This window comes from Grus americana, chromosome 5, assembly GCF_028858705.1.
Source record: "Grus americana isolate bGruAme1 chromosome 5, bGruAme1.mat, whole genome shotgun sequence".
Taxonomy (NCBI): domain Eukaryota; kingdom Metazoa; phylum Chordata; class Aves; order Gruiformes; family Gruidae; genus Grus; species Grus americana.
Window position 1 is genome coordinate 29,337,583 of NC_072856.1, and position 27,964 is coordinate 29,365,546.

Consider the following 27,964-nt stretch of genomic DNA (forward strand, 5'->3'; position numbering starts at 1 on the left):
AAAACCGCAACAAAGAAAGCAACAATAAGAGCAGAAGCTTAAGGGGAAAACACTTCTTTTCTCTGCCATGAGAATACATGGGTTGCTCTAGCTGCTGGGGATAAAGCAGCTTTCTCCTCATACAGGCATATATTGAGTATTAAAGAGTTCTGTTGTAAGAAGCAACAGCTCTGTACAACTCTTCCAAATAAGCAGAAGAACACTCTAACTTGAATATTTCCCTCCATCCACAGCACAAAAGAACTGTATCCCATGGAAATTAAGCCACAGAGTGCAGCCATTGGGATAAATTCTTTCATTGCATCATATGAGCAATTTCCATGAAGTAAGATTGACTGTCATCTCCATGCTATCCTGGGAGCAAATCACTAACTCTTACCTACCCAACTCCCTCTTGCCCCCAACTGATCCCAGTTAAAAGACATTATTCAAGCAGCAGCTGAATCTCACTACCGCACACCTCTGTTTTTCTCTTCAGTCGTGTGAACAGGAAAACAATGATACCTACTGTTTAAAACTCATTTTCCCTTCACAGACCTCAGAACAAATTTCAGAGACAAAGCAACACCTCCCACTGAATAGCTCACCTCCGTTACATAGTGTATTACCTGTCTAATCTATGGAGCCCAACTAGAAATAACAGAGATGTTATTTCTTGAACCCAAAATAGATGTATTTTTTAAATATCATGATAAAATTCTGAGTTGGATAACTAATGAAGTGCCACATCAATCCAATCTGGATTGCTGCAAACACCATACAAACCTTACGTTTATGTTCAGAACATTAACAATATGCACTTTGTTTCTTACCTGTCATTTCTACCTTCATATTTTCTTCCTTCCTTACAGATTCTTCCAGACTCGTCTCCTGCATGGAAAGAGATGATCCTACACCATGCTGAGCCATAGGCAGAGATTCCACAAACTCCTCCACTCTGTTTTGTTCCATTTTTAATTCCCTTTTCTGGCCTTCATTGCCACCACGTCGTGACTTTAAGAAAGCAACTAAACTGGAATCTGCAAGTATTGACAAAGAGACAGACAGAGAAGTGACAGAAAGTCTCAAAATAGTTGATATGCCTATAGCTCCTGCTATTTATGTTTTTGCCCTCTTCTTCTGTACCATCACTTCTTTTCAAACTGAGGCACTTCACTGCTTTACGACCTCTTGAGCACATAAGCTTGGTACAACTGACTGGTGAGGCAACACCAGAGAAAGAGCTGATAAATGTCTTTCAATGTAAAGCAACCACAAAAATTCCAGTTATTCTCCCAGCTTACAAATAAAAAGATAATTGTTTCTTTCCCCCTCACTGACACTGAAAAGGCACATCCAAACAAGATTATTCATTGTGGAAAGGATTCCAGTCTGTGGTTTATGAGAGGAACCCAGGTCTGACAGTTTGCCTACCCTGCCTGTGGACCGCTCAGTGGCATCAATCTGAATGCTACAAAGAATACACAGAACAGACACTACAGAAAGAATTACCTGCTTGTTGTGGTTTAACCCAGCAGGCAGCTGAACACCACACAGCCATTTGCTCACTCCCCGCCCCCACCAAGCGGGATCAGGGAGACAACCAAGGAAAAAAACTAAAACTCGTGGGTTGAGATAAAGACAGTTTAATGGGGCAACCAAGAAAGAGAAAATACTACTAATACTACTAAATATACAAAACAGGTGATGAACAATACAATTGCTTACCACCTGCTGACCAATGCCCAGCCCATTCCCGAGCAGTGACTCCCCACCCAGCCAACTCCCTCCAGTTATATGCTGCGCATGACATCATATAGTATGGAATACCCCTTTGGACAGCTTGGGTCCTGGCTGTGTCCCCTCACAATTTCTTGTGCATCTCCAGCCTTCCTGCCGGCAGGGAGTGAGAAGCTGAAAAGTCCTCGACTTAGTGTAAGCACTACCATAAGCACTACTTAGCAACAACTAAAATATCAGTGTGTTATCAAAATTATTCTCACACTAAATCCAAAACACAGCACTATACCAGCTAGTAGGGAAGAAAATTATTCCAGACGAAACCAGGACACTGCTCTTTATTGAACTGCACTAGAGCTGCAGTGCATGGTCTAGATACTATGTTAGGAGAAGGACATCCGATTTGTTCTGAACTGACTCCCCATCCTGAGAGTAAGTTATGGTCTGACACCATCCAGAAAACAGACGTGACCATTCTCTTCATGCTTTGGAGGAGAAGAGGAACATTTGGGAGATCGGGGTGTTCTGAAGGTCAAATAATATTCCTATCGCTCTAAAATAGGAAAATGTCAGAAGATCACCATTTTACTTTCAGATCTGCTACAGATATCCCACATCATTTTTGATGGAGCACACTTTCTCTCTGAATACTCTTCATCTAGAAAATGGTGTTGAGATGCTTATGCCAGAGGTGAACAGTAGGAGCCTGTGCATTGTGCCTCTAAAAGGTACAGAGATAGTCCAATAAGCAGTGTCAGAGATGTATAAAGTAACAGAATATAACACCTATGTTGGTTATTTATTCTTTGGAGGACAAAGGACAAGCAATTCAGAAATGCTCTGTACCTGAAAGAAGTCATCCCAAAAAGGAAACAAATCCCATGTCTCTGAAACAGTTCAAAGAGGATGCAGGGATCTATCCCATACTTGTGATCGCTGCATAGTCTCCTCACGATGCAGTTTAAGCTGCCCTTGGCAAGGAAGAGGCATTCAGCCCAGTCTCATTAAAGCATGCATATGTTTTCCTGAATGCAAGCAGAGCTCTCACTTTCTCATACTTTACCGTATGCAGCAAGGAAAAAACTGTATTTATTATTTCATCATTTCACACAAACAGTGACAAACAAGTCACTGATTATGTCAATTCGTGCACAGTATGTCAGAAAGTAAGCCTACTTCTGCCCAGAGTCTCCATGGGCAAAAACAAAACAGTATCAACAAGACAACCCTGAAGACACTGCCCAGCACAGAATTACCTACACATCCTCATACTCCACACCATGGAATTTCATCTGCTTTACAACTAAGAGGTTAATTCAGAGACTGGGCAGCATTAAAGACCCACAAATTATTCACACTCCCTGAATATGGAGAAAATGTCTCTTTAATCCACATCTCTGTGCCGGTCCAGTCCTCAAGTTCATCTGTAACCCAGCAATTTAGTTTAGGATTTGCTTGCTTCATTGTGCATAATTCCATAACCACAGATATTTTGGGAATGCCAAAATTACTCCCAGTTTCCTTAAGGCCTCAAAGACTGAAAAATCTACAATTTTAACCCAATAGGGCGTACAAACAAATACATTGTTTTAGAAAATAATTTACTGTTCAAAAATACTTAAAATACATCCTATTCTTTTTAAACTCCTTAAGTATTCACTTCACTAATATCCCAAAGGACGGAGTGGTGGGGACAAGGAGCAAAGATCACACACCAGTCACAAGAAGAATGGGCATAAACAAGATATTTTTCATACACATGCCATTGTTATAAGCAGTGAGGTTAAAAAAAAATATTCACCTCAGGTAGTCTGGAGAACTCATTCTCTGAATGAAAGATGTATTTAAACATTCTGTCTGCAATTATTTTGCACAGCTCTTTTGCCACCTTTCCAGTTATACTCATGTGCTTGCAATGAAGTCAAGATCATTAATATGATCTTTAAGCTAAACCCACAAGAGACTTACGCATCTAAAATGCCACTCGCACCTAAATTTGATGCTACAGAATCTGAAATTATGAGAATTTCAAAAACCCTTGTCTGCCACCTACATCTGTACGTCTGCTCTCTTGAGCACACAAAAATCAATGAAACTAACGTCAGCAAGTTTTATCATGCCCTAGATCACACAAAGTCTTATCAAACACACCACACTCAGTGCTGTCCCCCATCTTGTCATCAGCTGTCAGTGACAGGCATTCCCAGAGCACCACTGTGGACAGGGCTCCAAACCAGAGACCAGACACCTGCCAGAACACCTGCACCCAACAGCCAGATAATAAAAACACTTTTTCAAGAAGTTCAAGACTAGTTGTAAGTTTTTCTGCTCTACCAAGTACAGACTTGAATTGAAATCTCCCACATGCCCACACATCTCCCCTATCCGGGTACTGACAGTTCTGGCCCAAATCTTAGGTATTTTGGAGGGGAAGCTTTCTCTCACCTCAGCATTGCTACGACCATCCTAAGATTAGCTCTGCTTTCTTATCTGCCACAGAGAATTACATTTTAGGACCTCAATACATGTATATGTAACCAAGAGCACACACCATCTTATCCCAAAGCAAAGGGAAGATGAGACAAGACTTAAGCTAAGCCCCCTCTCACTGAGGAATAAGTGCTCTAACTCCTTCACACTTAATTCTTACTCATAAGCTACTGACATAACGTGGAAGCTAGATTATCCACGTATGCAATGAGCAGGAATCCCAAGCTCCCACCTTTGATCTGCAAATTTGGTAAGACTTCAGGACATCCACACATTCAGTAAACTTCCACATCTCTAGAATTCACCCTGGGAAGCACATACCCAGCTGAGCCAGAAGCTTTTCCTGCTCCTGCAGGATCTCTTCCTCAGACATGGACCGCAGCTTCTCCAAGTTCTCTTTGTGAATAGCTTGAGCTTCCTGCTCACTGTTTTGGCTTCCAAGACCCTCTCCCGTTATGAGACAAGGCCGCTGAGAGATCAGAAAGTCACCAGCTTTATCTGTAAGATCCAGCAGAAAAAACAGTTATTTAAGTGTCTATTGTATTATAAATGCATCTTAATTTTGTTATTACTAGGCTTGCTTTTGGGTTGGTTTTTTTTTTTTTTTTACCTTGGTACCCAAGTTAAAATAGGAGTAAAGAAGTTTAGTGTAGCTTCAAACAAAACTAAAATATTTGGGCTTTCATCCTATGTCACAACAAAATGTCATTTCCACCTTGTTTCTTTAGGAGTTTGGGGAGGGATGGAGGGAAAGAAATTTTGTTTCTTTAATGCAAAGCAACAGCAAGAAAAGGTAAACTGGAGCATAATTCACAATTGATGAGTGAGAGCATTCTTCCCGGTTAGTGAATATTAGATTCTTTCTCTGCCCAGGAACACCTGAACCAACATTTGTATGTCAGCTGAGCCATGACCTAGTAAATATCAGCTGAGTGAGACAGAGAATTAAAATTATTAGGTAAACCAGTTTCTGAAGTGATACAGGATCCATTCTCAACACAAGCATGTTTGCTTCTAACAATGTCCTGTATTCACCTTTAAGGGTTAAATGTATTAGAAGTTCCATCAGGAGGGCATTTTTCCTACCCTGAACAAAAGCAAGTCTCCTTTATCACCTGATCTAAATCCTTTTTAAGGGCTCATTTCATTTAACTCTAGCAGCAGGGTAACACACTCCTTAGGTCAGAGTGAGACCCCCTCCAAGCTGTCCTGTAGCCCACTATACAAGGACCTGATTTAGTGACTTTATTCCTTATGTTTTGTTCACATGCTCCATACAGTGACTTGGAACATCCCTAAGACCATACACCACCCAACCCTGAAAACATCAAACCCCTGTTCAAACAGCAGTAATGGCACTGATCATAATATCAGTAAGGTTTGATGTCATTTCCACAGCAGTTGTCTTACATATTGAGCAGAAAGAGATGAGAAAACAGAGTGACCTGGTAAAAGATTCAGTAAGCTTCCCACCATCAGCAAGTAAGCTGAGGGTTAGCAGGCACGAACATTTTGTTACTACAAGAAACAGCGCTCTCCCTCTTCTCGTCTTGCTTCTAGTGATCCTGCCGCAACAATCTTGTTGAGGAGGCTAAGTCATTTTCTGATCGCTCTGTCGTGCTACTGCATTTTAGAAGCATTCTATTTCAAGAGGATCACAGCTATAGGGCTGCTGTTATTTCCCTTTGAGATTTCTCAGACAGAAGTATGCATGCACAATTGTAACAGGCTATACAGTAAGTACAGTATATTGACCTGGATGGTGGATTTGTGCACGCATAGCACAGCACATCTGGGGGTTCTCTTAACAATTCTCTGACAGAGGTCAGGGGAGACAGAAACCTTAACCAAATGGCGATAACCCTCAAGTGATATCTGGCCTCTATTTCAATGTGAAACAGAGGTTGTCAGGGAAAAATCCAGACACATGGCCCTAAGCAAACAGGACTGCCCAAGACAGGGAAAAAGAAAAAAAAGCCTGGAGATGCTGGTACCAGTTGAATTGGTTTCATCTTTCCTTGTCACACTGCTGTCAGACAAGTAACTGCTGGAGGTGGCACTGACTCATCAGCACTGCCTCACAACATTCCTTATGGAGCAAAGCCACAGTCTCATAGCAGCAGGTCTGGTGACGGAAGACTGAGCTTTCAGCTTCTAGGTAGGAGTAAGAACCTGCATCACAGTGGTCTCAAACACCTTCCTCAGACACAAGAAGAACTCTCTTCCTAAAATTGTGGAAATCAACAATGACACAAGAGAAACTTTGCATACAGCAAACAGAGAGGAAAAGGAGGACAAGAACCCTGAAAAATAAATCTATTTGGCCCTGTGTGAAGCACAAAGGAAATCAGTGAGAAAGCTAACCTAATTTTTAGAATGTTAATTTGGGTCTCAGACCACTTCAAATCCTTGTCACACTACAGACATTCCAAGTGACCTTGAGATTCCTAAACTGAGGACAACAGTGCTACTCAAAATTTAAAAATAAGGTGCGCTGATGTTAAGGTTACTAAGGCTATGTAAATACAATAGGCTGCATAAGCAGAACCTTCTTCACTTACCATCCCTGATCCTGGGGACAGGTGCCCCTCCTGCTGATCCCTCAGGATCCAGGGCGTCCGGAGTAGCTGATCTTATTTGCACACACTCAGCAGCAGAGGGAGTTGTTGCTGCCTTTTCAGCAGCTCTTCTCGCTGCCATCTTTTGTGCAAAGATGCTTTTTCTTCCAGATCCCACCTTCACCTGCAAAGAGGGAAACCATGCGTCACCACTTTCCTCTCCAGACTCCCCCGCACACCTGCCACTAACAAATACATAGATCTGATCCTAAAGACACCCTCAGATCAGACTTTGGGACATGACACAAAGAAGCTGCTAGCAGCCACCTGCCCTTTTCTGTGTGTATGCTATTCCTTTTTTAACACACAGTTTAATGCTAGGACAGAGAGACAAAAACATGAATGTTTTTGCTACCTAGAGAAGGAAGATGATTAATTATAAGTGAATTCAAGCCAGGCAAGTACACCTAAAATATCACCGAACACAACAGTTCCAGCTTTCCTGCTGTTTGGAAACCCTGCATAGCTGAATACTTTGCATTTCTGAGGATAAATGGGGCTGTACTGTACTGTGCTCACCACATGCTTGGAACAGGCTGCTTATAAGGTGATTAGAGAGCAGCAGGGTGAAGAGATTTACACAGTAAGAAGTGGGCAAGTGGTGCTAAAATAATCCTGACCAAATTACTGTGCTGCTTGCCTAGGCAATGGAAGGGCAGGGCTCTAAACAGCCATACACGGGAAATCCAAAGCAGACTAAGCAAAAACCTCTTGCATGTTCTTAGTCAAGAGGAGCTTAAAAATCTCTGAACATTTGGTAGCTGCTTTGTGCACTCCTGTGTCAGGTAAACAGAACTAGTAGTTTAAAAAGTATTACTCTCTCCTTTCAAAAACACTGTGCTTCAAAATAAGCTATCTCTTCAAAGTAACCACAGCTATCAATCACATACTAATTCCCAGCATCCGACTCCCACTCAGCTAGCAGCTCTTGCTACTACAGCAACGACTGATGATAGCAGCCATGGCTTCCAGTTTTACAGCCTCAGAAAAAAAATTAAGTCAAAATCCAAAGAGCTGCAAAAGAAAATCTATGCAACCCTACTTAAATATCATGCCAGGAGGAACCAGGCATAACTTCAGTAAGTACAGGCTTCATCAAACCTGGTGGACAAATTAACAGAGCTTGTTCCTCAGAGGAAAACAAGCAGAACAGGATCAATTCTATTACAACAGTGCAGATTTGATTCACCTCACTAAAGAAGGGGATCGCCTTTTTTCCTAAACCAAAAGGATTCCAATGTTATTTAACTTCAGGGTATAGACTACCTACTTGATGGCAGCTTGGGAGGAGAACTCTCTCCCAAGAACACAGTAAAGTGTTCATGCCAGAGATATGTTGAGCCAGACCCTAATCTCCAGTATGCCAAGTCACTTATTCTGAGCCCTACCACCACCAAGCATTAGGCTTTGCTGTGGGGAAGTTTTAATAGTTAACGAAGGCAGCATAAAACAGCTGCTCCAAATCTTACCTCACTTTTTATCTCAGAGCGGTGAAACGTCCTTGGAAATGGGTCTCCTGTGGGCACTGGCATGGTCACTGCTAGTGCACTTGTGTCTCGTTCCTGCAGAAAAAAATTCAAACCCTGTAGAAGCCATTGCAACAACCAGGCACATGTATACCATTTAGCTAAGAGTGGACTCAAAACCTCTCAGCTCTGCAGCTCGCAAGCTTTCTGCTACATCACTGTCAGGCTCAGAGTACTTTGTGCTTGTTTAGAGCCAAAGTGAGACTATTTTCCAAAAGGCTGGGCTGCCAAACTCCACACACCACTCAAAGAATCAGATAAAGGAAAACCTGGGCCAGTGCAGAGCAATGAGAACATCTCCCTTAGATGAGAAATTCACCCAAATCCACGCTAGAGCACACACCTGCATGCAAGCAGTGCGACCTGTAGGCAGTCTGGACTGGAGAGCAAATTCAAACCCCTATTTAACTGACAGCAAAAGTATACCCAAAGAGCTTTTTCTTTCCAAGGTGCTCCAGGACACTTGTCTACAGTGCTACAACTGACTCATTTCACTGTAGAAATAAAAACCAGCAACAGAACCCTTCATCCCTGTCACTGCTTAATTCACAGCATTCAAAAAAACACTAGAGCATCACATAAAAACCAGACATACAATAATTTTGCTGAAGACTGCTGTAATGTGTTGATCATGACTCTCCAACCTTTCCTCTGGATCTTCATCCTCAAAGTGGACACAGGCACTTTTGATCTTGGACTTTTTTGGAGGAGCTGGAGTTAGAGTTGGGAGAGTATCAGGAAAATCTGTGGAGGGGAAATAATAATATATTAAAAAAAAAGCAGTCAAGTTACTCAAATATAACTACTGTGCAATAGGTACTAGAACAAAGGCTCCCTAATAGCACCTATTTATTGCTTTGATGAGAAACAAAGAAGATGAGGAAGCAACAAGACAATTAAGAGTTCCTCTGTCTCTGACTTGCACTGGGTAGTGGAGAGAAGCATGTTCAAGAATTTTAATATTCATGTATTGGCACCAATGTCTTTTTAAAGAGCTGCATAAACAGGAAAGGGTACTGTGATCTGACTGCAAGTATTAAGGGAAGAAGCAAGGCTGTACAGAAACAAATAGTATCCTTGCAGGTTGTGTTCAGGCACAGAAAAGGAAATTTCAACTGCCAGCTCTAATAGCGAGTGACTTGTATGATCATGAGCAAGTCAAGGACACATTTTCCCTGCAAAATTTAAAGTGTTGCTTTTAAGAAAGCACCTGGAGCTTCTGAGACTATTAAGCACATGACAGAAGTGCTACAGTTACTACTGATGGAAGAAAACAAAACTGCAGGAAGGAGGCTTATCAAGCCAGATCTGCTGGCTGAAAGCTGGAGCTGTTAAATCTCAAAGACACCGAGAACAGGGTCTGGATAGATGGCAAAATAAGCACTAAGTGTCCAATGGGTACAAATCAAAGAAAACAGCTCTTGCATAGACACTGGCAAGGTACCACAGACAGCTCATAAATGTTGACAAAGGCAATGTGTTGGAAAGGTGGTTCTACTGGCTGCTAGTAACATTGGTCAAGTGCATTTTCCAACACGGCTATGAACAAACAATACCACAAGGAGGACAGATGCAGGACAAAAGCAACACTGGGTTGAGAGGGAGGGGAAAGGGCAAGCACTGAGGAACACTGAAAGAGACAGAGAAACCTAGTAATTCAAAGAACTCCACAAGGGAAATTACCATCCAACATGACTACATCCTTGTGGTCCTTCAGTGGATGTGTCTCAGCATCTGTGCTCCCTTCCTCCCCCTTCCGCTTGTCTGCTTTCTTCACAATCTTCACTGCAGGTGAAGCTCTGGCTGCCAGGAACTGGTTTTGAAAGTGCAGCAGATCTGCCTCAGACTCCCCCGGCTTTGGTCTTGACAACATCCTGCCTTCTTGCTCTTGCAGCCCGGCCCTGTGTGCTGTTCACATGGAACCTACTGAAGACATGGAAAACTGGTTACAGAACTGGATTTCCTGGGGAGAGGATGGGGACAGCAAGAGAAAACCATTCATTTTTTTCGCACTCTGGTGTTCCTGTACATACTGCAGCTGCCTTACTTCAGGATCACCCCAGGACACCCTTAGTTGTACCAGAGTCCCAGACAAACTGTTTACCTTGTTCTTCATTGCCAAACAACATGCTACTAGACAAGCCAACACCTGGTCTACCAGCCAGCTGGGAGCACAATGGCATCCATCCAGAAAAAAAACAGCCAACAAGTGTATCACTGCCAGAATTCCAACAACACGGCCGTGGTTTTGCAAAACCACAGAAGCACCTGGTCCACGACAACAGATTTGACTTACTCAGATATCAACACCAAGCAAGAACATCAGACGCACAGTATCATGCAAACTTCCCCCCTCCAGCAGTCTTCTCAGAATCCTAGCATTAGCATCCCTGTCAGGATGCAAGAGCCTGTCTACATAGATTTGGACAATGCATTCACTCTCACTGACTCTGTTTGCTTTCCTTCTCACTCAAATCTCCCAAGTGAAAAAGTTTTTCTTCCTTATCTAGTCCTCCTGCTTTAATTCTCTCTCACTGTTTCACTGTCCTCTTCTTGGCAGAAGCCATGCTATTTCCGAGCATTTTCATTCACTGCCCAGGACAGTTTTGGGTTGAAAGCCAAGGGTGGCATTTATAAAGACCTTTACCTCTGTGTATATGAGAACTTACTACGAAGGCAACTATTCTACCTCCCATTCGTATTTCTCCTCACCTCTTATTCCCAGAGCAGTATTCTGGGACTGCCAATCCATTTCTCATAGGCAGCAAGTAAAGTGTTTGCAAATACATTTCACACTAATTGAATCACTGATCAGCACTAATGCTACAGACTTGACACCCTCCCACACTTGGTATGCTGAAATATTTTGTACATATTTGATCTCTACCACTTTTAAAAGCCCATCAGGACCTGATGGTTTATTGTGAAGTTGGAAAGGAAAGTAGATATGCATTTTTAAAACAACAATTACCTGCCATATGGTTAAGCTGTATGCACAAGAAAATGCAAAGCTTAGAAGTAAATCTCTGTCTTAATTTCAGACCAAAACAAAGTTCAGTCATTGTGCTGGCACAGCCACTGCCCTGAAACCAGTGTTTTGTCTTTTGCTATTATCATACTCTATTGTAAAATATGTGGGGAGATACCTCATGAGGTAATTCTTGTGTCTGTTGGCATCCTCCCCACGAGGTATTTATGACCTACATTTGGAGTATTTATACCATTTTCAGGGATCTCATTCTTCACCAACGTCGGTTAGATGTGATGCTGATGGTTCCAAAAGCATGAAGAGGTCCAGGGAGTTTGACATTTGATTGATTTTTGGGGGGGGGGGGGGGTTGTTGGGGTTTGTGGGGTTTTTTTGTTTTGGGGTGTTGGTTTTTTTTTTTTAAATCAAGGCTTTAGTGTAAAACCACCAACCATGTAAGAACTGCTGAAATTCTTTTTCCTGCCCCTCATTTTGTGCAAAAGCTGGACTGGACTAAAACCATTCAGACTTAAGAGTTTTGTGTACCAAAACAAAGTGGATTTTCAGAGGTTTTGAGGTTTCCAGGGACTCCATTCACTTCAGCGCTTCATGACTGAGGAACCAGACCTCTTCATCTGATGCCAGTATCACAAGTTAGTTGCTCGATTTCAGACATCTCAAAACAATGACCTTAATGAAAGCTGTCAGCTCAAGAGTCCCAGAACAACAACTTCCATTTACACCAAGCCTACATATGGCACAAGCAGCAGCAAGGGGAACTTCCCCCTGTACCCTCTGAACAATAAAACCCTCTCCCAGCACACAGGGAAAACGCCCGACGTCTCTGCCAACACTGTCAAGGACATTTGTGGAACACGGCCACTAGCAAAGGCTACTTCAGGGCAGGAACAGAAGGGAGCAGCCTGCGATGGTGCCTTGCTACTGTCGGAGAAGGACTTAACACAAAAACACCTGGGATGTCATTGCGGTTCTGACTGATGCTGAGAATGCACAAACACTCCCTTTCAGTCCAGTTGCCTTGCAACTGCACAGCAAAAATTGCAGCTTCTGCAGACAGCTCCTTTTTTGCGCACTCCTAGCATAAGCACGCACCTACTTGCTGGTTTTTTTATGGAGCTTTCTGCCACCCCAGGGACTCCAATAGTCATAGTTCAGTTGATGGGTCCCTCTTTGATATGCAAAAGTAGCACCACACACATCAGAAGCCAAGTGTGTCATGCTTTATCATCACAGGCTTCAAAGCCCAAATAAAGATGATGCTAGGATTAATAGACACAAAACACCCAGTTATAAGCCAAGTGTGCTGCTAATCTTTCTGCAATAAGCCTCTTCCACACAGGGATGTACATACATTTGTCCAAGTTTCTGTGTATTAAAAACATTAATCAAAAATACAGCGTGCCTTGAAACTGCCTTCATTTGTCTGGGGAATTGTCAGGCACAAGAAGCCAGCTAAGCATTCATTGTCTCAAGAGGTTAGATGTTGTTCCAGGAACCGTTTCCTCAAAGTCACTCCCTCTTCCATATGGATACAGCGGCCACCCAAATGTAAAGAGCTACAAGATGGTAATACAGAAATGGGCATTAGTTTGGTGGAAAAATAGATAAAAGCTTTAAATGTGTTCTTCCCATGTTCTAACTGGGTCTAGAAATTTAATACAACCATGGCCTCTGACTTGGTCCTTCTGCTAGAAATTGCTTATATACATATGGCACTTGCAGACAGACAGAAGGTAGTGAAAACAGTTTGCCTTCTAATGGTACCTTTTTCCATGTCCCCTGGAAGTCATCTAAGCACATTAGCAACACTCACCTGGCCATCATAAGGAGTAATTCTTATCCACCAGGGCTCAGAGAAAACATGCAAGAAAAGTAACACACTACTGATGATCAGCACTAACCTCAGCATCATACAGTCTGGTTATCTCCAGTCTTGCAACTGGCTATTTAACAGCTAACTGCACACAAACTGTTTGCCTAGAGGGACCACCATGTAGCCGACATATGCACCCTGCTGAGGATATTGTCCTAGGAACGCATGTAAGGGATCAGAAATGCTGTCAAAAGGCCACGAGCACCTATACACACCAGAACACAGTGACTGTTATGTGAATACACTATCATGTCCTGTTGTATCCCCTGTCTGCAGTAAGAGTTCCAATAAATAGTTTTCTGTCATGCTTCGGACTTCCCATGGATACTGTCTGAGAAGCGCATCAGCACTGCAGGAAGTTTTACAAATCAGCAGGGACCAATGGTCTAAGTCAGACTAAAAGAAGATGCAAAAGCACAGAAGGCAATAAAGCCACAGACTGCTTCAAGTGCCAACATACACTTTTGGATTAAACAACTTCAGCTCAAGTGTAAGCCTAAGAAGGAAGGCCAGTTAGGACAGTAAGGGACCCTAATCATCAATTAATGCAGCCTAGTATTTCCCAGAGGATGGCTTTTACTTTACAGAAGAAGCGAGGTTTATAATACTCTTCCAATGCTTTCCAGAAGCAGCATTTAACCTTCTGAAGCATATATCACCAACCTCTGCCACTACTCTCTGCAGGCATAAAACAACATAAGAATCAGGCACAGCATCTGTTTGAGCAAAGTACCACTCCACTCCTGTCCAAGTTTTTACAGGTGCCATCAGGCTACAAAAAATTCTATTTACTCGACATAATCCAATACTGTTATGATTTTTATTTTATTTAGCATCTGCATTTACAATTAATTTTTCTTCTGCAGTAAGTGGGGGCTGTAGGCCTCTGCCACATCACAACAACAGCCATGAACTGGACACAGTTAGAAGAGAAAAAGTAGCAAGTATGTGTAAAAGCAAAGAATCATCTCTGGCTCCTACTGAACTCTGTCACTTTCCCCCCCCCCATCTTCAACTTTGCATTCTTTTGTTAAAATTATCAGATTTGGGTCAAAGAAGAATACAACGTCCTGCTGCCACAATCAGTGCCTCAAATTAACGTATTTCTTCAGACCCTGTTGGTTGAGGTAAGGAATTAATGGAGAAGCAAAGAGTTACATCTCAGCCTCTCCAAGGCAGCTCCGCAGTCAATGGAAAGCTACAATTTCTCTGCTCTAGATTAGTGGTCAATGAAAGCCTCACTCAGGATTCTTGACTACTTTGCACAATAGTGATGCGCGTACTCTGCTCTGTCACAAAACCACTTTCTGCACACAGTAATGACCAACAGTCTAAAACATCTAGACTTGTCAAGATAGACAGCAACTTTTATCTGCTATAGTGAAAGCATATACCTGTACAGACCTTCCTCCCAAAAAGAAAACCCCAGTCAAAAGCTGCAAGAACGTCTCCTCAAAGAGGCTCCACAGCTCACGCTGGTCACATAAGACTCAGTGACTGTTACTTTGCCTGTCAGGCACATACTATGTGCACGCATACAGCACCTTGCCTCCAGAAACGCTGCTGTCCCCAGCTTGCCTGAAGAGTCTCTGCAATAAAGAGGCACCAGCATAGTACAAAGTAAAATTAAAAGCAACAAGCTGCTATTAAGAAACTAAAGAACTGATGCATCCTGACGCTTTCACAGCCCTCACGGGCTTTGCCTGGACGAATTTGAATCGAAGTCTCAAAGACACACACACGTAGGCCAGGCGCGGAGGGCTGGCGATGCCTCTCCCTGAGGGGAACTGCTCGGGGGAGGGACCGGCCAAACAGTGCCCCGCAGCACAGGGCGCCTGGGGGGCACGGCCGCTACCCCGGAGGCCGCACGGCGCCTACATCCGAGCTACCCCTTACGCTGTAGTAAGGGCAAAGCACCGGGGCCCCACTGGCTGCCCCGAGCGAGACCCGGCCGCCGCCGCCCCGGGGGACCCCGCACCCTCAAGGAGGAGAAGACCCCGCTGCGCCGCACAGCTCGGGCCACCACTCACCTGCGCTCACCCCGCGCCGCTCACCGCCAGCACTTCCGCTCTGCCCCGCGGCAGCTACTTCCGCCCGGCAATACTTCACTTCCGCCCGCACTTGCTGCTACCTCTCCGCTGGCGTGGATCGGGCGGCGCCATTTTGCTTCCCCTCAGGGCTGTCACCCGTGGGTCCCCAGAGGTTTCCCCGCGGGGTGGGTGCGTGGGGCGGCACAGCGGGCGCGGCCCCGCGGTGAGTCTGAGGCGGATCCCGTGCAGACTCCCCCGCTAGCCGGGGAGAAGGGGGGGGGCTGCCCGCTGCTACTGGTGGCTCGGTGCTCCTGGGAGAAAGAGCTGAACTACAGAGCTGAACTACATCCCCAAGTTTGCTCTTGGCTTGTGCAGGTTTTCCCAGGCGCCTTCGTTGGATCTAAATAGAGGGCACCTGCATCCAATAGTGTATGCCTGTACATATAGAAATGCATTTATGTAAACAGATGTGTGTGCCTTTTCATTATTAGAGGGTGTTGATGTGCCTGAGACTGCAGGTATTTCAGGAGAGCAAATACATAAAGCTATATAAACATAGCTGTAACTTATTACTCGTGTCTGATTATTCATTTATTATATATGCCAAACTTTATTAAGAACTACTGCAAAGCTGTCATAGACAGCAGTAGAAGCATTGAGTTTAATATTGGTCATTAGTTTTAGTGCTTGGTCACCTTTCAGCCTTTTTACCTGAGAGAGGAAGAGTACAGACGCAGATCAGAGGGCTTGGGCTGGACCAGGTGGGCTCACTGGAAAGGACTTACTGTTCTTTTTCTCCCTTCAGAAGACTGTGATACTACAGCACAACTACAACCAGGCACAAGCTTTGTACATTATGAGCATTGAAAGCGTTTACATCTATAGAAATTAACATAAACCTTTATCCTGTCAACAGCCAGCCAGTCTTAACCACAGTGTCAGGGAACCAGTGTCATGCTGAACTCATACAAAATGGAAATTCCAGGTGAAAATACTGAGCAGAAAACATCTCCCTCAGCTGTGCATCTTCCAATGAGCAACGCTTTTCCTGATGACTGCACCATTTCAGATCGTTGAGCACTTGAAGTAGGAACCACTTGAAGATGCTCCATTAGACCAACTAAGCCTCTAAGAGTGACCCTGGTTCTAACCTTATGAGCGGACATTTTTCTACCACCTGATTCTGGCACAGGTGTTTGAGCAGTTACTACTGTTACATCTGGTGCTTATAGGTGCCCCTAGCAGGAGGAGTAAATAGAGCTGCTCTTAATTATATTTGGAGATTCTCAGAAGGGAGTCTCGAGAGTGTCTGGAGTGCTTCTCTGATGCTGCCCTGCTAGGCTGCAGTTCATCAGCTGGTGGAGCTCTGCTTTGCACTCCCTAAAGGAACTGGAACCAAATTAAAGTTAAACCTAGTTCAGGAATAGCAGTAACTGCTGAGAAATGTGATGTCCGATCCTATGTTTCACTGAAATCAACTGTTACCCTACCATCACCATCTGCCACTTAATTTTGTCATTCCCAGTTTCTGCTGGTTTGGAATGCAAGAAACACTTTGAAATAACTGTTCAAGTTTCTTGCAGTTAAACCTTGAGAGCAGCAGTTTCCAGTCCTTTTTCCATGGAACCACCCAGCATTGCTGATGGCTCTGAGACTCTGTTGCTACCACAGGCCTGCGTGACCAAAGTGGGAAGTTTAATGTTTCCTTTGGTGCCTTGTTGGCTTTTGTGCATCGTTGCTTGTGGGTCAGTGAAGGTCATGTAGGGCTGCTCTAAAATCTGTTTAAATCAGTGGATTGTGCCTCTGCTTGAGGCAAAAGGTGGAACTAGGATTTTAGTTTTTTGCACAGTTCATCTTCTGACTGGACAAGAGAGCACCATTGATTTCACAAAAAGGTTTGGCAGATGCATTGGTGTGAGTAGAAGACCTCTCACACTCTAAGGCTTTTCTGGTGCTGAACTTAGGAAGGATTTTCCATGGGCCCTGATGAAGACATTTGGGTTCTCTTACCTGGACAATAAGGCAGGGAGGCCTTGGCACTGGTTGGGTTGGAACGTGTTTGGGTTAGGTTTTGGGACTGTTTAGACTGTCTGACAACTGCTTATGAGGTTGAGCTGTTCTGACTCCAGGGAATTTAATAAGTAGTTGTAAGGTCAGTTTGACCTTACTAATGTTGTAAGTATGGAAATGATGTAAATGAATGACTATTCATCCAGTGAAAAAAGGTACCCTAAAGATGTTGTAGGATGTTTGACCCTATGCGTCTTTAACTGAATCAGTTTAATAAACTAGATGTCCTGAGTCAAGAAAGGGCCTGTTTGACTTATGGTTCCTCGGGGTGGTCTGCCCATCATCTTTTCCTCTTAAACCCAGGAGAGGAGCCTATGGAGACATAACCAATTGCTAGCTGAATTTTGCTTTGCTTGAGTAGTCCTCTGATTCTAATCATAAAAAACATTAACTTTGTCTCTTGCTTTCTGCTGAAGTAAGCCTGTACCTTTCTGTAATACTTCTCATGTGAATTGTCAGCATTGAACTTAGCAAAACTAACATGTTATTTGAGTTATATCTAATCTGAAATTAATCTGAGGGTCAACCAGGCAGAACTGGTCAATACCCACAGACGGTAATCCTATCCTGAGCATGGGGTGGCATTCAAGCCTGACAGCCATAAGCATTTTTCCTCCCTGATTTCTCTAATGCTGGCTGTACAGGTTCTGTGGCCACACGCAATGTGTCTTAGCATGCATGTGAAGTGCGTAAATAATCTTTTTTGTCAGAAAGATATAAAAATATACTCAGAATATGTTCAATTTTAATTACTGCAAAACAGGAATGCTTCCCATCAAAACTGCCAGAGTTTTATGTATCTTTTCTTCATTCTATTAATTATTTACCTTCAGCTTTAATAATACAGTTAAGGGCACTATATATAGCTTATGCTCTATCAATAAATCATGCTTATGCATCTTCATATTTATCCTATAAATTATAAGTACCAACACACTTGCGTGGATCTGCTAAGCTATTCTAGCAAATAAATTCCCACTAGAGCATCTCTAAGAGTCATTGGAGGTGAACTCAAATATTCCTCACTTAAGGAGAGCTGTTTTATGAGATTTTTTAAAAGGTCATCAGTCTTGTCGCAAGCCCCGACAGTCTCCCTCATCCCCTTCTTCTAGCTCGCCACAAGCAATTAGCTTCACGTGACTTTCTGGAGGATGGTTTTGGTCTTCCAAAGCAGGGAGAAGTGTGAGAGCCTACAGCCAAATGCTTTCTCACTGGGTTAGAACAGGGAAGGGATCAGAATGACAAAGACAACATGGCAGTGGCCTTGGTGAGATTAGAAAGGGTAAATCTGTAAGCGCAACAGTATTATGTGTGTTGCAGAGATGAAAAATATTAGCATGAGTTGTCTAAGAAGCAGATGACCAAGGACATGGATAATCCTAGCGGTTTGTTGCCGGAAGACAGAAACTGAAGTGGAGAAGAGAGTAGCTGGAGAGCAGGGTGGTGGGCAGCACGCATGTCTGCTTGGGAATGGAGAACAGACGATAATATGGGATAGGTCCAAGATACAAGTCCTTAACTTGTGTTCACCTGTAAAAAAGAGTTGAGTCTGGTAGGACCAAATGTGCAGTAGTAAGTTGTCACATGTGCTAAAGGTTCAACTCTGCAAGGGGCTAAGCATTGAACTCAGAAGGAATGGTAATGTATCATGCCTCAAAGGAGTGGTTGCACTGCACATCAACACCAACATCTGCAGGAATCCAACTGGAAGAGTGAGAGCCCTGTGCCAGCAGAGCAGCGACGTACACACAGTGGCATGATGCACAGCACATCGGGATTCTCTGTCGTAGTAAAAAACCTACACATGGTCTTAAAGAAATCCGCGTGCATGAGAGCAAAACTGGACTGTGAGCAATCAATGGCGGCTTTCTGGCTGGTGGGAGAACATGACAGGTGAGCAGAGATGGTGTGCGTGTCCGAATATCCTCAGACATCCACCCATAGAGCTTTGGGTGGCTTTTTCTGCAGCTCTGACCTACTTTTGGGATGGAACCCTGGGACTCCGTGGCAGTAACACCTCACCAAGCAAAGGCTGCTGGGCATGCGTGGGACTAGGTGAAGCAGGGATATTTTGAATCGAACCTCTACTTGCTCACCAATAAAAAGCGCGCATCCACGCCCAATGTGAATTGATTTAACCACGTAAGTGAGGGGGAAGGGTTGTGTATTTTAAAAGCCCAAACCAGCAGAGTATTACTCATCTCTAGCAATGCATCTGCCAAACATTATGTTGGCTTTTGACAGTTAGCATGGGATTTCCTCTTTGTTGTTTGTTTTATCAATTGTTTCTATAGAAATGCCATTTTTATCAGACTAAATGAAAATATCCTGAAATAACTCACATCTTCAGCAAATAAAGATATTTCTTGCTCAGACTATGTAACATATCCCTATCACACTGGGTTTTCCTCCTCTCATTACAACATTGAAATAAAACCCAGCTAAAAACAAGCTGCTGTACAGCTGAGACTCCAGAGAACAGACTGCTGTGGAAATTAGAAGGGGCAGTCAAGCAAATGTGTTTCTCAAGTCAGGTCATTCAAACGCTGCCTCTGAAGAGTACTGCAGGTGAAAATCGGTGTTTGCACAGATGGTGAACACATCGTCATTGACAGTCACTGCTTCACAGAAGGCTTAAATGAAAATGGTCTCTGAACTGACCCTGCCTGACAATGCCCTCTGCCCCTGCTGTTGCTGAGGAAAGCAACATTTCTGAAACTCAGCTTCTCTGGGCTGAGGACAGTGTCTCTGATGGCTGCTGCTGCGGGATCTGTCTGCCAAAATCTGAGCGACATAGTGGATGCATTCAATTCTACTGTCATAGATTTTAAAGGAAGCCTGTCAAAGTGCCTAAGCCTGATATTTCACACAATTTAAGACAGTTTAAAGCACTGGATGTGCTCAAATTATTATCCTCCGTGGCAAATCTGAAGAACGGGATGTTTTGTTGGCAATTCTGGATTTGTTCCTTTCGTCTCTTCAGATTATTTCCTGTTGTATCACAGGGAAGATCTTATACTTCTGCACCTGAGCAGGATGAGAGTGATGCATTCATGCTTTATCCAAATCCCATCTGTACTAGCCAGAATATATACTGAAAGGAGTGCCATGGGAAGCTCACCTCTCGCAGGCTCCAGCTCCCACATCCTGGGAACGGAAAGCATGGCCTCTGCAATGCACTGGCTTTAGGGAGTCAATATTCAGTGTAGGAGCATCGCAGCAGCTAGCTTGTACTACTGGTGGACCCAAGCCTGAAGTACTTAACTCTAAATAGATGTGCTAAGGCTGCAAGATCTGCCAAGAGTTTTTCACAGTGTTAATCATGATGTCCTGATGATTTAAGTCATCTGGCAGAACTAACTGCAGTCACACAGAGTTGGGGTTTTGCCTTCATCTTTGGAAATGTAAAGGGCTGTGGTGGGTAGCTGCGCCTCATCTTTGTGAGTACTTGGCCATGGAGTCTTACGAGGCCAGAACTGGTTCCCCATCTCCTTGGGAGTGACATGAAAAGCTGTGGGTTCCCAGAAGAGCGTGCTGGCTCTCAAGTAGCAACTTCTCAAGTAGCAACACTCACTGTTACACTGAGTCTTACATGTTTCACCCAACCTTCCGGGTAGGGAGAGACAAGCAGCCTAATGAGAAACAGCTGTCTAAAAGGATAGCCCAGCAAGGTGGAAGAGATGTCTGGAAGAGAGGTATTCTAAGGAAACTACCAGAACTGTATTGTTATCACATGGGATATCTAAGACCTAGCTGTGTCACTGGTACGTAGTGCCGGTCACTTTTGAACTCTGTTGCCACCTCATATGCTGAAGAAGTGCTTTTGCCAGTCTTCCACAGGGTAGGAACTTGCACCCTTTTTTTCCAGAGGCTCAGTGCTTGTCAAGTTTGGTGTATGCCTGGCACCAGGACGGTACCGTTCCCGTACTGGTGGTATTTGGTGATGGAAGCGAAGTCATCAGAAAGCTTCAGCTGTACACGCTTCTCTACCAGGTTGATGTGAAAGCATCTTTCTAGAGTACTCTCTTATGCTCATTGTTTGCCTGACAACAAGTTTTCATCAGTGTTGTTTTGTTGGTTTTTTTTTTAAATTATTTTCAGAGGTTAGCTATTGTTATCTCTCATGACAGTTGCCTATGTCAGGAGCAAAGAAGTTGACGGTGGCCAGAGGAAAGCTCACAGGCAGAGAGCCCCCCTCCTGTTAGTGGCAAGCAGTACCACTAGCAACACTAACATTTAAAAGCCCTTTTCTTCAGTAGCACAGTTACAGGGGAAACAGCAGAGATCACTCCAGTGCTTGCTCAATGTCACCGTCTGGGAGCATTGATTGCTCAGATGCGTGCATGCACCTTTTCATTTTGGTTTGTCACTGAGGGCCATGCATTTTAAAAGTCTGTTTGGCACTGGACAACAGCCCTGAGCGCTGGCAGGCTGCCTTCTAGAGACATACAGCAGCAGCAACTGCCCAGCTTTCTTCCCAAGGGAAAATGTTGGGAACTCTCCAAATTATTGACTTGGCTCTGGAATGGCACTGCCCAGATGGCTGTTCTGCATCAAAAGTAGTGAGCCGTGGAGGTCAATGGATAGATTTGGGCTTCCAAGTTTAACTTGGGGAAGAAGTTGGCCAAGCCCTGTGATGGGTATTTCCTGCTAAGGACCAGAGGTATTTGCTCTTCTTCCAGCCATACACACCATATTTTGGTGATTGGAGCCACCAGTGATTTGCCTAGCCTAAGATTGCTCCTCTGGTCAGCCACTGTATCTAAGGACCTCTCTTTCCTATTTAAGGTAACAAAATTTTGTGAACAGATTCTTCCATTGCTACTGCCTTTGATTTACAAAGCCCCTCAGTGCTGAGGAGATATATTCTGGGGGCTCAAAGTCCCCAATGTTGTCCATAGCACCCCATTAAAGTTGGGATACCTTTACAATATTTTTTAAAATACTTTTGTCCTCATTTGCTCCAAAGCAGTTTGTGGACAGGACCTGGGTAGTATCAAGCTGCGCTACCAACTCCCTCTGAAAAGCAGGGTACACCAGCTCAGGCTCGCCACAACATGAGCAGCAGCAGAAGCTTCAGAGGATGCTGGTGGACTATTCTAGGCACAGCCTTTTGCTGCTGCCTGACTCTCAGAGCATCTGTCCAGTTTTATGCAGGTGTGTTCCGCATATATGAAATAGGAAATGTCAGCACCTGCAGAAAAAAAAGCTCCTGTGTACAGAGAAGGGCAGAAGCAGCTCTAGGTCCCTCATGTTGCCCATGGCCCTTCATGTCCTACCTAGGGCTGAGAGGACGGCATCTGTTCTGTCTCTGTCAGTGGAGGTTGGAGATGTCCTCCCTCACCAGCAGCCCCAAAAGAGAAGAGCAACAATTTGAAGAAGCAGCAGAGAGGTTGAATTCTGCCCCAATACAGTTAGGAGAGGAATAGCCTTTGCTTATTGCTAAGTACTTCTTGGGAATGACTCAAGGGAGTGCTCTCAGTGACAGTCACACGGCCAGAACTAGGAGGGGTTTCTCAGGACTCAAAGATTGAAAAAGCTGGGAAGTAAGAAGTTGTGGGGGATGGTGACTGTTCAGGTATTGGAAATAGCACATCATAAGGAGCAAGATAAGGCAAAGATAGAAATAGGAGACAGGTGCCAAATTTGAAATGCGGAAACCAGAGGAATAGATGAGAAGGGAGAACATTTCATTCTGAAAGGAAAGAGCGAATGTCAGTGCAAATTCTGGCATGTCTGCGCACCGTGGCAATAACATTACTAAGCCTAGAGCTTGAGAGCAGGCATTACTGCCACCAGGAACGAGATAGTAGGAGGCAGGGCAGGGACATCTGAGAGAATGGGAGGGACACAGTATGGAAACAAAAAGCCTGGAGAGTAGAGATGGGTTGAGAAGCAAAGACAAGACAGTGAGCAGTGCCGGGAGGTGACGGTGGCAGGAGGTGACAAGGAATGAGGAGCACTTCACCCCTCTAAGAGATGGCCCTTGTCTTGGGCCTCACATCTGTGTGGGTGGCACCTATGGTCTCCAGCCACGTCGGGTCCCCAGAGGTTTTGTACGTTGGCTGTTACAGCCCAGGCCTCTCGGGGCACCGAGGCTGCTGTTTACACCAGGGGTGCCTATGTGCCAGGGGGGTACCAGTGCCACCTGGCTCATTTCATGCTGTTAATTGGAAAAGCACCACACAACAACAGGCTGGTTGTTCATCCCACTGTGGTCCCTGGAGCTACGACCATCAAGTTGAGAGTCATTTGTGTTATTTGAGTCAGAATGTCCCTCAAAATGAGGCATCCTTTGTCAGCATGAACATATCAGAGTGTGCAAAGACTTTACAACCCAAGAGACAATATTGCCTTTGTCCTCTTTTCCTCCAAGAAGGCAGCAAAATACAAGCACCGGAGGATGTAATCCAAGTGCTAATAAATTATTGATGTCTCCCTTCAGCTTTTTACTTACTAAAAGGATATCAAAGCTCATTTTGTGAATGGTCCAGACAGATTCTCTTTTGCTATATCCACAATTTAATTCACAAATATTGTGCTAAGCGTTAATATTGAAGCAATGCGGTGTTCTCTCTTTGCAGGCTTTGCAAAAGATAATAGAAATGTTTTGGATTATATAGACTCATAAACAGATACAGTGAAGGAAATGTCACTTGTGAATCCAATTGATGTTTGAATTTGTAATTTAAAAAAGGAAGAGCTTATTATTAATTAGGAATACATTTTTTATATTAAGGGCTGGATTGAAAGCCTGTTGAAATCGCTGGACTTGTTCCTTACAAACAGTCTGCCTGGTTCTTTGGCAGCTCACACAAGTTGTAGGACAGTATGACTTACTTTATATTTAGCTATAGCTCCTCTCTTCCAGTGTGCCTATTTGCATAAGTCAACTAATGAACCATCTGTATTGGAAATACTCTTTCCATTACTGTCAGCTCTGGGGCAGCATGTGGCAGTTCCTTAACAGCATATATTAATTTACACTATTTTTTGGAGCAGCAGAGAAGTAATTTGAAGTCATCATACTGCAGTTTCCCTGGTAGGAGTCTCCCCTGAACAGAAGGCAGCTTAATGTTTCTCGTTCAATAAGGTGCTCTGCAAGTTTTGATGGCCAGAAATGCTCGGGATCTTGATAGCTGAAAGACAGACACGGAGCTCCTAGGTGTATCTGCAAGTGGTACCAGATCTTGGCAAATTTAGCCCAAATACTGTGTCTCACTAAAGAGCAGAACAAAATTCTGCCTGTTAAATCAGTGCAATGGCCCAGCTGAGCTCAGAGAAAGGATTATCAACGTTTTAACAGAAGCACACTCTAAATGACAGGGGGCTGATCTTAAACTAACACAAACTGCAGTTCCTGGCTGCACCAGTTTCTTCTTGCTCTGAATAGAGGCGGCAGTGCTAGGAACGCATGTTGTCTCTGTTCTTTGCTAGCCATTTAGAAAGAGTGAGTGACCAGGCACAAAGCCCAGAAGAGAGAGCTAGTTTTTGCAATATGGTATACATATTTTGCAAGCCACCCTGCAAACTGCTTATCACATTTTTGGTGCTATATACATAAATATTCATAATTAATCTGTGTTAGAATAGAGGGAAAAGCTTCTAAAGAACAAAAATAGCCCCTTCAGGCAGCTCATACCAGTGACACTGATCCTCTGCATTTCTGAAATTAAAAAAAATTAGCTTCTTTGCAGAGATTTTGCAGTACTCCCTGGAATTCAAGCTTCCTTCAGGTTGTGAAGGCAACTTTGATAACAGAGATTGATACCTTGAATCTGGAGGTAGAGAGGTAGAAATAAAGGCACCAAATGAGAGATGACATTTCCAAAGCTTAAACCTCAGGGATAGCAGCCTTCATTTTCCCTTCTCTAGGTCTCCTTCACCTCTAGGTTTTTCCCCAGGTCTTGGTTTCAGAACGCTGACAGCACGGCGGGTGGGAAGATGTACATGCCTGTGTCTTTCGGATCGAAAGCCTGAATTCAACTGGGGGGCTTTGTACCCCCAGAGGCAACTTCGTCCGTTAAAGGTGGAAGGGCCAATTCAGCAGTCCTTGGGACTGCTCACAGCTATAAGCCAAGCAACAGTCAGGATTGGTTTAGATGAAATTAATCACAGGTTATTCAACATCAAAAGCAGAGTGTCTGTGGAAATGAAAATAAATTAAAAACCTTCATGATGGTGTTCAGGCTGCCCCAAAGCCCAGTGGGTATTAGATGTATTTATTAAATAGAAGGGACTATTCGGACTGGGATGGCAGACAAATCTGACAGGCTGAGCTCTGCCAGGTCTTTGTTTTCCATCCTTGTCTGACTCAGCTTTTCAATTTGATGCTCTTACTCCTGGGCTGCTTGGCTTGCCCGGCTCACACCTTTCCGGTGCACCACCTCTCCCCGCTGTCTGTACAAATGGGGTCCCCAACTTCAGAAAACTGTCACCCCCTCTGCCTTACCGAATGGGGGTGCTTCTTCATAGCTGCCTTGCAATACACCAAAGCTCATTTTTTCTACCTCCCTTCATGGTGCTGTTAACTGTTGTTTATTAACAATCCCTACAAGTAAAAATTTGGCACTAATACAACATTCAGTCCAGATTTCTCAGTGCACAATTGTCTGGCTTGGCACATTTCCCCTCTAACCACAGCACTCCATCATGTCCCAGCACGGCCACAGACACCCGTTTCATAGTGTATATAAGGTCAGTGAAACCATCTAGACAAACATATACGGGCTGACCAAGCAGAACAGGGTTTTAATTTCTCTCTTCCCCTGTAGATCTTGGCGGGTGAGTCACAGGCACTCCTTATGCATTCTTTGCAGCTCCTTTCCGTGTCCCAGATGTGACCCGCTCCCTGCCCACCTGCTGGCTATCTTGTCCCCAAGAGATCATTTCTCATGGTGCCACTTACAGAAGGGAAACAGGGTATTTTAAATGTGTATTTTCATGTGGTTTATAAACCTGCGTTGTACTGCCTTCCACTATGTGCATCCGGCAGCTCCTCTCCAGGGCTGACAGGAGCAAAAGCCAGACTATTTTGCACGTATATATTGGATGCAGCCAAACAAATGCCGTTCTTGCCAGGAGGAGATGTCATCAGGGGAGGACAAGGCACATGCGGCTGTAGCTACAGTGGCAGTATACGCACTGCAGCGGGATCCAGGGCCATGGGAGGCAAAGGAGTTTGTCAGTTGTCTCTCATGGACATCCTGCACCTCCAAAAATGGATGGGTTTCTCCATCTCGCATCAGCCGAGACTTTTGTCCAATACAATGAACGTCCTGAAATTCAGATTTAGCAGACTCCAATGCTTCTAGAAAATCCCAGCTTTAGGGCTTTTTTCTCTCTCATTCACACACCAAGCACCGTTCCCTGCTCTACAGTCCTTCTAACCAACCTCTTGAGCAGCCTGAGTACCTTGAAACTGGAGTGGAGTTTTCCAGAGCATCATGCCTGAAAAACAGCAAGCATGTTGTGGCAGGAGTTGAGGTGCGAATATTAAAGTGAAGGTTGATGCTTCAAGTGTGCTCACTTGCCTGTTTGCAAGATTTTATGAAGCATTTAAAATATATACTGCTCTAGGGCACAGACAGAGAAATGGATCAAATGAGATGAGCCTCGCAAGGCAAAGAGTGTAATGAAACATGAAGCAAACATGCAGAGATAAGATGGTGCAGTACACCAGTCCTGGACAGCAGGAGAGCAGATAATGACTGGATGCACTGAGCACAAGATGCAGGCGGGAGGAAGAAATATTGACAGTGCAGAGAGTTTGCAGGAGGCTGCAGTCGCGGGGGGGAGACCTGTGCTGGAGGCAGATGAAACCGTAGGAAAGACTCAGGCAGCAGGGGGGAGGAAGGGGCAGGAGCAGCAGGGTGCCTCCATTTCCTCTGCCAAACTACTCCTCCGGGAGAAATGGGGTGAAGGTGGGCCACAGGGCCGGGGTGCTGGGGCAGCACCGCGCAGACGCTCCTGTCGCACCGGGGGCAGCAGAAATCCCACTGCGGAGGATGGGGGGCGAGGAGGGGGCGGCTTGCTGCTGCTCCCCGGCTGCGCCGGGAGGGGCCGAGGCAGCCTCAGGGCTCGGTCCCGGCATCGTCGCTCTCTGCCCCGGTGCGAGCGTCCAGCAAAAGGGGAGGGGAACGGGGCATCTCCGGGCCGCGCCGCGCAAGTTTGGCTGCTCCGTGCGGGAGCGCTCCCCTGGGGCAGCCTTCCTCTTCCTCTGCCTCCCCCTCCAGCTGCTGCCGGGCCACGTCCCGCCGAGGGGTGCCGCCGCCAGCCCGGGCGAGGTGCGGGCTCTGGGGAAAGGCGGGAGAGGTGGCCGAGGCAGACCTGCGGGCGGCGAAGGCGTGAAGACACCTGAGAGGGGGTGACCGGCGGCGGGGGTGCACCCCGGGGGAGGGGTGTGCAACCCGGGGCGGGGGGAGGGGGCGAAACTCACCCGAGGAGGAGACGAGAGGGGGCACCCCGGGGACGGGAAGGGAAGGGGCGGCCCGGGGAGGGTAGGGGTTGGGAGGGCGTCCCTCGGGAGAGGAGGGCGCACCCCGTAGCTTCCAGCCTCCCGCAGAGCCGCGCCGGGAGCCGCCGGGCGGTCGCCTGCCCACCTGGGGGGGCCGGGAGCGGCAGGGGCACCCCCCCTCCGCCTCGTCTTT

General features: G+C 45.0%; 1 protein-coding gene across 3 annotated transcripts in view; it reads right to left on the bottom strand.

Annotated features, from left to right (window-relative positions):
• Window positions 1–15,283, bottom strand: part of RPAP1 (RNA polymerase II associated protein 1) — a 44,401-nt gene extending 29,118 nt beyond the window's left edge. The window contains exons 1-7 of one of the 3 annotated variants that reach the window (XM_054827700.1): window positions 15,246–15,283; window positions 10,037–10,276; window positions 8,949–9,097; window positions 8,297–8,389; window positions 6,771–6,951; window positions 4,531–4,707; window positions 813–1,019 (exon numbers count right to left, since the gene is read on the bottom strand). In XM_054827700.1, coding sequence (XP_054683675.1) covers window positions 813–1,019; window positions 4,531–4,707; window positions 6,771–6,951; window positions 8,297–8,389; window positions 8,949–9,097; window positions 10,037–10,226 — 997 coding nt within the window. In that variant the 5' untranslated portion in view covers window positions 10,227–10,276; window positions 15,246–15,283. Of the gene's footprint in view, window positions 1–812; window positions 1,020–4,530; window positions 4,708–6,770; window positions 6,952–8,296; window positions 8,390–8,948; window positions 9,098–10,036; window positions 10,280–11,499; window positions 11,522–15,245 lie in introns of those variants that run through there. The other 2 variants (XM_054827699.1, XM_054827701.1) reach the window with 2 other exon arrangements.
• Between the last annotated feature and the right edge of the window lie 12,681 nt (window positions 15,284–27,964).